Here is a 13,423-nt window from a genome sequence, read left to right as displayed (position 1 = left end):
CTCATAAATTATAATTTAATTTTTCTAAAAAATTTAAAAAGGCATTTATTATTATCAATTATTATTATTATTAAAAATATAAATATAAATACTCAACTTTAAACAAACTTTATGTTTGTAAAATCAACGACAAGTTTCTTAGTCGTAATCCGTGGTTCCACGGAGCAATAAGCTAAATGACTTTAACATTTACATTCACTTAATATTTAAAATATATCATTAAACTGTTTCGTTTAAATACACCCGTGTTTCCACGGATCATTTCACTAGTAAGTATTAATATCGCTAGACTACTTTTATCCATGACAGCTGTCATGCATACACATTGTACCACATCAGCAACACCTCATCAACTTTTTCCTATCACTTAACTCATCACACTCACTAATATTCATAACGCTTGTCATACAAGCACATTGGCCCCGCTTTTAATATTTTTAATTATTATGATTATTAATATTTTTACTATTACTAATATTAATATTATTATTTTTATAAATCGTATTTATATTTAAGTATAACTAAAGATAATAATTTAAAAAATTTAAAATAAAAATTATATTAGAATAAAAATTTTCATTGAAAGCACACATTACATAAAAAAAAACAAATACTGTACAAATGAATTTAAAAAACAATACATAATATATATATATATATATATATATATATATATATATATATATATATATATATATATATATATATATATATATATATATATATATATATATATATATATAGTGGTAGGATCAAGAGGGAAGTAACCATTCGGGGGGAAGCGGGGGGAAGCAAAAACTTTTTTTTTTTCGTTTTTTGAAAAAACTTTGTTCACGAACATTATAGATGAGATGAAAATATGAACATTTAGTAGAGACACTTTGTGATAAATGTTTTTATTTTGGCGGGAAAACGCTCGAAGAAGTAATATATAACAATTATCGTGTTTTTCGAACGTATTTTGAGGTTTTAGCTATTGGGGTTTAGATATTAGGGTTTAGATATTAGAGTTTATAGGGTTTAGATATTAGGGTTTAGAAATTTAGGGTTTAGGGTTTAGATTTAGGGTTTAGATTTAGGATTTAGATTGAGTTTTTAACACGAACGGTTTAGAGTTTAGGGTTTAGGGTTTAGGGTTTGGTGTTTTGGGTTTATGGAATAAACCCAGAACACCAAACCCTAAACCCTAAACTCTAAATCGGGCTAAATTTTACTTCACAAAACATGAAAAAAAACGTTCATATTATTCACGAACAATATTATCTTGAATGTTATTTTTGTCGATCGTTTTCCCGCTTAAATAATAACATTCATCACGAGGTGTCCCTTCTAAATGTTCATATTTTCGTGTGATCTTCGCTTCCCCCCGATTGGTTACTTCCCCATTGATCCTGTCCCTATATATATATATATATATATATATATATTAAAAAAGCAATACATAATTAAAAACTACAAATTTAAAAAGATATAATATATTCTTTGGACTTGTACTCCTTGGCGTATTTTATGGTGAGCTTGTTACGATATTTCATGATCAAATCATATTGTTCCGAAGGAAAGTCATGAGAAACTAGTTGAGATAGAAGTCTTAAACCGTTAGTGTTTTAGGTTGCTATGTAGTTTGTATCTGTTTTGGAGTTTTTTTCACATTTTCGAAGTTTGAAAGTAGATATGATAAAAAAGAGTTTGAAATAAGATAGTTGGATGTGTAAATGTGTTGTTTATATAGGATATTTGGTTATTATTAACAAAATAGAAAAAAAAAATAGAAATATAACCATTGTAATTTCAAACGGCTCTTTTTAAAAATAAAAATTAAAATGTTAATTTCCAAGCGTCTTGCAATGTGTCAATGTTTGGCATGTTGAACCACGGCAACGAACCGCAGCCTCAACCGCGGCCCATAGTATTGGCACCGTTAAACCGCGCCATCAACCACAGCCCAACGGCGATGCCGTAATAGCAGTCTTAAAAACTCTCATCATTCATATACTCTTCAACCAAGAGGTTGTGGGTTCAAGCCTCACTTGAGGCATTGAGATGTAAATATTCGTGGTTTCGTATGTAGTTTGTAGGTTTACCTTTCAAAAAAAATATACTCACTATATTTGTATGACGATTACGAGACAACTACATGAGCATTACATAAACTCTGAAAATTCTGAACATCTAAAAAACGTATAAAACTTTGAGCATCCAACTAAAAGAACAAGTAGACAATAATAACCCGCAGTCCTTTTGATACTATTATCAAATGACTCGGTCATTCCATAATATTAAGAATGAATTGCGAATACAATCCAAAAATTTGTTACTGCAAAACTGTATCCCATTCAATGAAACGGAATCAACGAATACCAGGTATCCATCCCCAGTCTGACAATGTAGTCTTAATGATATTTTATTGTAAATGGTGTAATAATTGTATGCCTACCTAAATATTACGTGGTGTCAATGGTCCATTTTAAAGAATTGAAACACTGCAATGCAATACATTTCATGCTATGAATTAACTCAAGGAAGATGTATGAGTAACTTCAAAGTTGTTATATAGTTAGCCTCCCCAACACCTTTGGCTTCGATGCATTGAATTTAAGCCGCCTTTATCTTTGAAGATTCCCCAACTGCACTCTCCATTCTGGAGTACCATTCACCAATTCTGGTATGCTCAACCATATCTTTACCTGACCTTAAATAACGAATTGGTCTCAACACCCCAAACACAGCCAGATCCGCCAAATTAGGCTTAGACCCCCCTGATAAAGTAAAATAATAGTAATAGTATAAATCAAACTAGGAGGTAAAAGTTATGCTGTCAATAAATATCGCCCAAAAAACCAGTGACATAATATCAGAAAACTGACCTAGAAAGTCTCTGCCATCAAGTGCGGCAACCCATGTTTCAGCGGCATCATACAACGCTGCTCTTTCATCAGTAATGTTATACTTTTTCTTGAGTTTCTTGGAAACGAAATACATAGCAGCAGCCCCAGCATATTTCACTGTATATTTCTCAGTGACGCTGAAGTTACCTGAAAATACAGAAGAAGAACGCAACCTTTCAGATCATTAATTAGGTCCCAAATTAAGTAAACCTAAAGGACTATTTATTATCCCAGAACACACCTTTCAGATCATTAATTAGGTCCCAAATTAAGTAAACCTAAATGATTATTTATTATCCCTTCAAATATATATCTACGGAAATGAGTTCCTACTCACACACTGATAAGAATGCATGCAAGTTAAAAAGACCACTCAACTTGGTGCCAACTCCTATTCATAATTTGAAATCTGCGGTTAAGAAAGACCAATCAAATGGTCATCAAATATCTTGTCTTCCATGTTAAATATGATTCCCATTGTTACTTTTTTATATCTTATACCATGCTTTAAACTGATACATGACGCTGAACATTCCCAATGAGATCAATCACGAGAATTCGAATTCAGATCTATATCAGCAACCAAAGGTTATGTTCTATTATAGTTTACTTTCCTCTAGTATCCTTTAACTATATACACTTTCAAATTCATAACGATTGGTTAGTGACTTATCATTGACTAGATCTTTTCCCCTTAGGACATTGAATTTGAAAGACAGGGAGTGATGGGTTGTGGAAAATCAACTATTAATTTAGGTTGATTAATATTAATACTGTCTCTTTATGATATTGTTTCTTGGTATAACTATTTGCAACATGAGAACCATTTTGTACTTTATCCCATAAATATCACATGAATTTATAAAATTGATTGAATATTAACTAATTCCATAAATGGCCTCAATTAAAATAAAGAAAGTTCATGGACCAAAATCAATGACATCAATACACAACCAATGAAAATGTAAATTGAAGGCATTTACCTATTGAGCTCTCCAAAACTGTCTTATATATTTCCTAAATTGTGAGAATAGATACTGCAATAATAAAACTGCTAACATGTCTAGGTGTAAGTAGCATGAACAGACTACTAAAACTTGATAGGTTGTAACTCACGAACGCTATTAAGTATTAAGCTAAAACAGGAAACTCATCCAATAATTATAAATGCATTACATATTTACATGCCAATATTTGTACATGTAATCGCATTGCAACTGAATAAATTTATTTGCAGCATACACATACTAGAAATGTAACATCATATAGCTTCTTACCATGGTTAGCAATGTAGTCAAACGACTCCAGAGCCTCACTAGTGTTCCGGTAGATGTTTGGTGATAGCATATGCACCAAATGATCATCAACCCACCTACACGATCCCAATATTGGTTAGCATAATGTTTTACTATAGTATTCACCAATTGATAGCAATACGTACAAATTTTAGTTGGATTACAGGTATATTGCTTAGCCACTACAGAGAGAAGAAAGTACAAACCGGCGCCACTTTTTCTCTTCATCATCATTAGTTGACAATGCATTCACAGTAGTGAATTTGTTCCCCAGTTGATCAATAATGGCTGCAAGAAAGACTCATCATGTCTTTAAACGACATATTAATCACCAATACTATATACTACAAATATATCTTATTATAGCTTATTCAAAATGAAATGCAAGGAAGCAAAATACCTGATGAATCGACCAGTGGTTCACCATCCACCATCAATATCGGCACCTTCTTATACTCGGACCATTTTATTTCCTTCTTACTAAAGGGATTCACCTCCACAACTTTGTAAGGTACATCATAGTAATCCAAAAATGCTGAAAAGATAACAAACTCACTGTTTTAAATTTATTCAAAGTTCCAAACTTCCTTCCACATCATATTTCAAACACTCTTGACTGTTACTATCACCAGAAGAGCAAATCCACAACATCATATCTTTTCAATATCTATATAAATGCACATTAACAACCTCACAATGTAATTACTTATTACTCCATTACCATCCACTTCGCAATATTGTTGCCAATGTAAATCATTAACTTTTGTGACAGAGTACGAATCCAACGGTAGTGTAAATTATTTATTTTTGAACTACTAATCATCTTATCATAATACTGATTACAAATCCACCCACGCTGTAATATTCTTTAGTACAACAATAAGCGCAAAATGATATTAAGTCGCAATACGAAACATGAACATATTGTTTGATAATCCTAAATTAGCATATATTTTGCGTATATATACGCGTAATATAATTACTCTCAGACTTTTAATCGTCAGAACAAATCTAACTTCTAACTTAATCAATAATATGGCCCCAATTTAACAATTGGCACACACATATATTAGGTCACACTCACAAAACTATATGTAAGCAATTATCGATTTAGAAGTTAGGTCACAGTACCTTTAACCTTATTACAGAACGGACACGCTTCGTACTGGTATAACACAACGTCCTTGGGCATTAAATCAGGCTTAATCAGTTCTTTCGCAAAAGCCGGTTCTTCAACCAATAGCGACGAGCTAACAACAGCGACTGAAGCTGCGGCGATACCGCCTAATGACATGAAAAATTTAGAATAACCACCGTATTTGGATCCATTGGACGTTGAAAACCATCGGCGAGAATAACCGGCGGTGAATGAGGTGGTCTGGAAGAGCTTGTGGTATTGCTGTTGTTCAGATGATGATACAAGGAGTCGGGATAGAGACGAGTTGACGGCGAGAGTAGAAGCTCTTCTCATTTTTTTACTGGAATTTTGAGATTGCGTGACGGAGCCTACGACGGACGGTGGAGCTGAGGGTTTTAGAGGTTGTAGTGGTGTGATACTGATACGGCTACGTTTCACGATCATGGACCGTGTGATTCGGTTAAAATGTTACAGATATGTCCCTTTGACTTTTGATATTTTCATAAATGACCTTTAACTTTTGAAAGAAACAATTAAGCAATTTTTTTTAGAACAACAAAAATTTATTAAGGCTACCACCTCCTTAACGAGAAGCTAGAGAGGGGTGCAACGACCACAAACATTACAACTGTGATGACCCGGGAATTTTCGATCAAATTTAAACTTCATCTTATTATGATTTCGACACGATAAGCAAAGTCCGTTATGTTAAGTCTCAAAAAGTTTAAATTGTTTCATGTATACATTTACCCTTTGACTATTTCCGATGATTCACGAACAATTGTGTGTGTGTGTATATATATATATATATATATATATATATATATATTGTAACGACCCGACTTTTTCGACTTGCTTTTATGCCTTGTATTTTGACGAAACTGCGTATTTGTGCGTACTGTGTTACTTTATTACTCCGAAACCTTGGTACACGTGTTTTATATTCATATTTACTTTAAAACGTGCCTTGGTGTATGTAGAATGCTTAACTTGTCCATTGGATGCTTTATAACCGTTAGTGTTATTTACCGTTACGATTAAAACGCGGACTGCGCGCACGTTTGACTTTTGTCGGAACCGGAACTTTTGGACTGCGAAATATTAATTATTATTTTCTAATAATAATTACCTGGGCCTTTGGATGCTTAATTTTATTTATTTAATTGCTAAAGCCCAATAGTTAGCCTTTTTGGACTTTTTACCTTGTTGGGCTCAAGCCCACCCTACTCTAGCTAGTGACCCAATTAATTAGCCCAAGTATTATTACTAGTGGCCCATAATAATAAATAAATTAATCAATGAGTCATACTAGCATAATGGATAAGGATTATCAACTTTGTTACATAAGATTCTAGCAAAAGGACATACTTTAGACACCATTAGCCAAAAAGTGAAAAGTTTGTCTCCCCCCTCCCCCTTAAAACCGTCCACCATCACCACTACCACCTTTGCCATGTCATCAATCCATGTGATCACTAATTGCCTATAAATACTAGCCATTTTCCTTCATTCCAACACTTGATCATTTTGGTTTTTCACACACACTTTCTTTCTTTCTTTTCCTTACTTGTAAGTTTTCTTTTCTTCCGCCTTTTCCTTTCAAAAACGTGATCATCATCATCATTCTTATAAGATCCAAGTTCCATGTAGCTTTGATCTTGCTTATATCTTGTTGGTTCAAGCATGAATCCTTCAAGAACAATGAAGATTCGAGCTTTCTAGCTTTGAATCTTCACCAACTTGTTAGATCTACCTTTCTTTTACTTTAATCTTGTTATTTTGTTGAAAAGATTCAAACTTTTGATTGTAATCTTCATACATCTTCAAGATCTAAGCTTTATGCTTCAAGATCTTCAAGAACACTTAAGATGCAAGCTTTCTAGCTTGGATCTTCATATCTTTTGTTGTATTTAAGTTCTTTTTACTTTGAACTTGTTATTTTGTTAAAAAGATTCAAACTTTTGCTTGTAATCTTCATGTATCTTCAAGATCCAAGCTTTATGCTTCAAGATCTTCAAGAACACTTAAAGGTTCAAGCTTTCTAGCTTTGTAACCTTGTGACTTGTGTGAAATGGATCCAAGCTCTCTAGCTTAGGGTTCCATCACCTCTTTTGACTTAGATTGTGTTCATACTTGTTAAATTGATGTAAAGTTTGTAACTTTAGTTGTTATTGTGACTTGTATTAGTGTTAAGACTAATGATATGATGTAACATTGGTTCATCATCCATCTAAGACTCATGAATGAGTTGTATTCTTACTTGGTCTTAACATATTGTGTATTGATGGTGAATCTTGGTCAAAAGTGATGCTAAACCATCAACGAGTTGTACACTTGAAGCTACAAGCATCAAGGATGAGAACCGTGATGAGCATCGAGTACCAAGAACTCCACCGGAGCACTTGTCCACTGATTTTCGTATCTGATCAGACCACCTGGGTTACTGTAAAGCTGATTTTTAGTTAGTTCGGTTCGAGTAGATGATTTTCCATTTAGGCCTCGTCTTAATACGAGTTACGGTTTAGGAGTTATGGCCCTCCGAGAGTCACTACACCCTATTAACGTTGTGCTGAAATTTCTGACCTACTCGCACTTAAACCGTCGCCACGGTCAAACGAAGACGAGTTAGGTTCTGAAAATTGGTCAGCTGTTAGGGGACTCATATACGGAGCCATAGCCACTGACCACGCATCTTTTCGATTTACGTAGAGGTTGTAACAGCTGACCGAAGTTAGCCTATTATTTCGATCTCTATTCTTGTCAAACTCACTTAGCTTTTATGATGATGAATGATGATGATGATGACACTTAAACTTATTTTATGCACTATTAGAATTTATAAATACAACCTACTGACCTAGTAATCTTTGATTTAGGTTGACGACCTTTCGGACCGACTTACTACTTGCGTACTTTCATTACCGACTTTACCGCTTTTATCACTGTGAGTTATAGCATCCCTTTTTACTTTAATTATTTTGGGACTGAGAATACATGCGCTTTTTACATTTTACATACTAGGCACGAGTACTTAAACTTTATATGTGTGTGAGTTATACAACGACATAAACATTCCCTTTAGCACGGTAACGTTTAGTCATTGGTTTTTGAACCGATGAACGCGAATCTTAGATATGGATCCATAGGGTTTGACATCCCCACTCGGGCTAGTCGCGCTAGCATTTAACGGGTGTTTAATACTTCGTGAACATACGCACTCTCCAAGTGTACTTTCAGGGGGTTATAAACGTTAAGTTTAGTTACCGGGTGCCCACGGTTATGCATATACTTTTCATACTGTTTTGATACGATGTTGCAGCACTGAAATCTCGTGGCCTATCTTACGTTACTATTACAACTTAAACTATAGCTCACCAACATTCGTGTTGACTTTTTAAGCGTGTATTTCTCAGGTGCCTAGAGGTTTATTGCTTCCGCTGTTACACTTGCTGTCATGCTGTTATTGAATTGCTGTTATGGACCTACTGAACTAGTTAACCGCTGCATTACTAGAGATGTCTCAAATTATGAAACTTATGATTTGCATTCGTAAACTTATGTTATTTCGGAACAATGGTTTGTAATAAGTCTTATGACATGTTATCTTTGTAAAACGTTATCTTTTTAATGAATGCAAATCGGTTTTCAAACAGCATAGAGTGTTTAACCTTGTGATGATCCTGTTGTTTATGATCCGTACACGATGGTTTTGTACGGGGCGTCACAGTTGGTATCAGAGCATTGGTTGTAGGGAATTAGGTTGCATTAGTGAGTCTAGGACCGAACCGAGTAGGATTCACTAATAGGACTAATCTACAACTTGCTAGTTTACTTGTTTCTGCATGCTACTGCTTACTTTTACTACTATGTGATCTTAATGCGTGCTATTGCTTATCTTTACTGCCATGCGAACTTGCTGTATGCCTATTTCTTCCTTTGCATGATTACTATCTGCTTTCACTGTTATTACTGTTTAGCACTGTTGTTATTGCCATGCTAGGATGCTATAGTGCCTAATACTTGCTTGCTTATGATTTACTGATATGGAAAATTTATTTTCCTTGTTCAGATGTCGGATATTCCACCTGTCATTATTTTGGACAGCGATTCAGACTCGTCAGCCACCTCACCTACTGCTGCTACCGATACACAGATCTCGTTAACCAGTGACCCCGGCGCTTCATCCTCCGGAACAAGCAGCCATGCACCTGTACCCGTGGTTACCGCAGTCGGAGCCCAGGACCCTCCGGAGATTCCAGCTCCAGTTGCCCCGGTACCTCAGGAGCCACAGCCTCGCCCCAGTGTTGTTGTGATTCCTGCGGATCTTGGGGAAGGCCCGGTTCGTAATGAACGTAACCACTGGTGCCGACGCACTCCTGATGGACGTCTCGTGCCAATCGGACCCGCCAGATACGGACAGATGATGGCCGCTCGAGGAGGGCCACCTGTGGTGTCACCCCCAGCTAGTTCAGACAACTCATCCACAGACGACTCTAGTGACGATGACTCTGACGAGGAGGACCTTGATGATACACCTGTCCAGCCACCCTCCACCCCGCCGAAGAAGCGGTACCGTTTCGATGGCACCGTTATTCCGGGGATCAACGGAGGACGAGCATTCACTGACGCACATGGTCAGTGTCGTAGGGTTACCGCCCGTAAGCGGGTCGTGCCTTACCTGGCTGATCCGTTCGTGCGTAAGCCTTACCGCCATGTAGCATCTACCTCTGGAGCCAGACCATCTGCACCACCAGCACCACCTGCACCAGCAGTACCGCCTGCTCTGCCAGCCCCTCCCTCTGTCGAGGAACTGGCAAGGGAGGTGGAGATCCTACGTGCTCGGGTAACTGAGCTCGAGGAGCAGATGTCCCATGTGCTGGACATCCTTTACCCACCATCACCATAGAGCTTTGTAGTAGGTTTCATTTTGTATTCTCGTTTGTAGCTCCATGTTTTCCTTATGTAATGTACGAACTTATGTATGCAACTCTTTATTAATGGAACTTTGTATTGTTAAATTCTTGCACAGTGTTCTATTTACATTACGGAATGTTGGTTTTGCGGTATTTGTACCTAGTTGTGTCACTATATTGGCATGCGTTATGTTGTTTCCCTGTTTACTATATACTATATTATATTATATTAAATGCTGGATTTTGACTTAAGTCAAAATTTCTGTTTCGAAGGGCAATGGCAAACACACGAACAACACCCACAGCAGCTCAAATCGAAGAGATGATTAATGAACGAGTCGCCGCAGCCTTGGCGGAAATGAACCCTCAAGCTGAACCACCACCGGTTATCCAACCCGTTCGAAAAGAGTGCACCTATAAGAATTCCAGAGCTGTAAGCCACATAACTTCAGCGGAACTGAGGGGCCTGTTGGTCTCACAAGATGGTTTGAAAAGCTTGAATCAGTATTCCGAGTTAGCAACTGTTCCAAGTCTAACAAAACCAAATTTGCTTCCTGCACGCTATCTGATGGCGCCCTCACATGGTGGAACACCATGGCTCAGGCACAAGGTATTGATGAGGCGTATGCTACGCCATGGGAGGAGTTCAAAGCAGCAATGATTGATGAGTATTGTCCGAGAACCGAGATACAAAAGATGGAAATAGAGTTTATGCAATTGAAAGCTGTTGGCAACGATCTCGATGGTTACAATCGGAGGTTTCTTGAGTTAGCTCTTATGTGTCCTACCATGGTCACCCCGGAATTCAAGCGTATGGAGAGATACTTTTGGGGACTCCCTAAGTCCATTAAGGGTAATGTCACCTCGTCCAAGCCACCGAATGTTCCCGAAGCTATGCGCATGGCGCATACACTCATGAATCAGATTCTCATCGATGAACCGGAGAAGTCCAAGTCTGAAGCGGGTAGTGGTGAGAAGCGTAAGTGGGATAATAACAAGGGAAGAACCTATGATCAAACCCCTGCCAAGAGGCACAACAACGGTGGAAACCCCAACCCAGGCACAAGTTCAAACCCGAACTACAAGGGCACTCTACCGCAGTGCAAGAGGTGTTACAAACATCACACTGGGTACTGTAATGCGGTCTATGAAAAGTGCAACCGGATCGGACATGTTGGTAAGAACTGCAAGATTCCCGTCCCAGCTGCAAGGACAAACCCGAATGGGCCAAGGAAATGCTATGAGTGTGGACAGCAGGGCCACTTTAGGAATGATTGCCCCAATAAGAAGAAGGACGGCGGACCACCGCGTGGTAGAGCTTTTAATGTTAATGCAAGGGATGCACGTGAGAACCCCGACTTGGTGACAGGTATATTCACTATCAACAATCTTTTAGCTTCTGTCCTATTTGATACTGGTGCCGATAGAAGTTATGTATGTAGACACTTTTGCGATAAGATAAATTGGTCATTAGTTCCTTTAAAAGAAAGTATGCTTGTCGAGGTAGCCAACGGTAAACTTGAAAAGGTTGACTAAATTGGCCGAGGAGCTATTATTAATGTAGCTGGTGTGGATTTCAAAATTGACTTGATACCTATCAAATTGGGAAGCTTTGGCGTGATTGTCGGCATGGACTGGTTGACTAAAGTAAGGGCCGATATTATTTGTGGAGATAAAGCTCTTCGTATACCACAAGGAGACGGTGAGCCACTGACTATTTACGGAGAGAGATGTAACTCGAAGCTGAACCTCATTAGTTGTATGAAAGCGCAGAAGATCATGAAGAAAGGACGACTTGCCGTTTTAGCACACGTGAAGGCTTTAGAATCAGAGGAGAAGAGTGTGAATGATGTGCGAATCGTTAATGAATTCCCCGACGTCTTTCCGGAAGAACTGCCTGAATTACCGCCACCAAGAGCAGTGGAGTTCCAGATCGATCTGGTGCCGGGAGCTGCACCCGTAGCTCGTGCGCCTTATCGTCTGGCACCTTCAGAACTGCAAGAATTGCAGAGTCAACTGCAGGAATTGCTCGACCGAGGGTTTATCCAACCGAGCTCGTCGCCTTGGGGCGCACCTGTTTTATTCGTGAAGAAGAAGGACGGATCTTTCCGCATGTGTATCGACTACCACGAACTCAACAAGTTGACGATTAAGAATCGATATCCTCTTCCCCGAATTGACGATCTTTTTGATCAGCTACAAGGATTGAGCGTTTATTCTAAGATCGATTTGCGATCAGGTTATCACCAAATGAGGGTGAAGGAGAGTGATGTAATGAAGACTGCGTTTAGAACCCGCTATGGTCATTACAAGTTTCTCGTGATGCCATTCGGTTTAACCAACGCACCCGCTGTGTTCATGGACCTCATGAATCGTGTCTGCAAGCCTTATCTGGATAAATTCGTTATCGTCTTCATAGATGATATCCTCATCTACTCCAAGAACAAAGAAGAACATGAACAACATCTTCGGTTAGTGCTCGAACTCTTGAGACAAGAGCAGCTTTATGCCAAATTCTCCAAGTGTGAATTTTGGTTGAAGGAAGTCCAATTTCTGGGTCATATTGTGAGTGATCAAGGTATCAAAGTTGACCCCGCCAAGATTGAAGCTATCAACAAGTGGGAGACACCCACTACTCCGACTCACATCTGCCAATTTCTAGGTCTTGTCGGTTATTACCGAAGGTTCATTGAAGGTTTCTCTTTGATTTCGCGTCCTTTGACTGCGTTAACTCATAAAGGAAAGAAGTTTGTTTGGGAAAAAGAGCAAGAAGCAGCATTTCAAACCCTGAAGCTGAAGTTAACCACCGCACCTATCCTATCTCTTCCTGAAGGCAGTGACAACTTCGTTGTGTACTGCGATGCTTCGAGGAATGGTTTTGGCTGTGTGTTGATGCAAAGAACGAAGGTCATTGCTTATGCATCTCGTCAACTGAAGGTCCACGAGCGAAACTACACTACTCACGATCTCGAACTTGGAGCCGTCGTCTTCGCATTGAAGCTGTGGAGACACTATTTTTATGGAACAAAGAGTACTATCTTTACCGATCACAAGAGTCTCCAACACATCTTCGATCAGAAGCAACTAAACATGAGACAGCGTCGATGGATTGAGACGCTAAATGACTACGATTGTGAACTTCGCTACCATCCGGGCAAGGTCAATGTTGTAGCTGACGCATTAAGTCGA

At 38.1% G+C, this 13,423-nt stretch overlaps 1 protein-coding gene across 1 annotated transcript; it reads right to left on the bottom strand.

Moving 5' to 3' along the window:
- Positions 1-2,234: 2,234 nt before the first annotated feature.
- On the bottom strand, positions 2,235-5,734 carry LOC139896031 (uncharacterized). Its single transcript, XM_071878608.1, has 6 exons — positions 5,315-5,734; positions 4,584-4,718; positions 4,390-4,471; positions 4,166-4,260; positions 2,868-3,035; positions 2,235-2,759 (listed from the first exon to the last, which is right to left on the bottom strand). The coding sequence occupies exons 1-6, from the start codon at positions 5,652-5,654 to the stop codon at positions 2,596-2,598; spliced, it is 984 nt and encodes a 327-aa protein (XP_071734709.1). The 5' UTR covers positions 5,655-5,734; the 3' UTR covers positions 2,235-2,595.
- Between the last annotated feature and the right edge of the window lie 7,689 nt (positions 5,735-13,423).

The sequence above is a fragment of the Rutidosis leptorrhynchoides genome, chromosome 3 (assembly GCF_046630445.1).
Source record: "Rutidosis leptorrhynchoides isolate AG116_Rl617_1_P2 chromosome 3, CSIRO_AGI_Rlap_v1, whole genome shotgun sequence".
Taxonomy (NCBI): domain Eukaryota; kingdom Viridiplantae; phylum Streptophyta; class Magnoliopsida; order Asterales; family Asteraceae; genus Rutidosis; species Rutidosis leptorrhynchoides.
This window is presented reverse-complemented; position numbering and strand designations above follow the sequence as displayed.

Bases quoted from the DNA above. Each gene is read 5' to 3' on its own strand.
- LOC139896031 (XM_071878608.1), bottom strand. From the start codon at position 5,654: ATGAGAAGAGCTTCTACTCTCGCCGTCAACTCGTCTCTATCCCGACTC. The intron at 4,472-4,583 runs GTATTTTGCTTC...TCTTTCTTGCAG, and splicing joins ACCACTGGTCGATTCATCAG to CCATTATTGATCAACTGGGG. The intron at 3,036-4,165 runs GTAAGAAGCTAT...CTGTATTTTCAG, and splicing joins TGACTACATTGCTAACCATG to GTAACTTCAGCGTCACTGAG.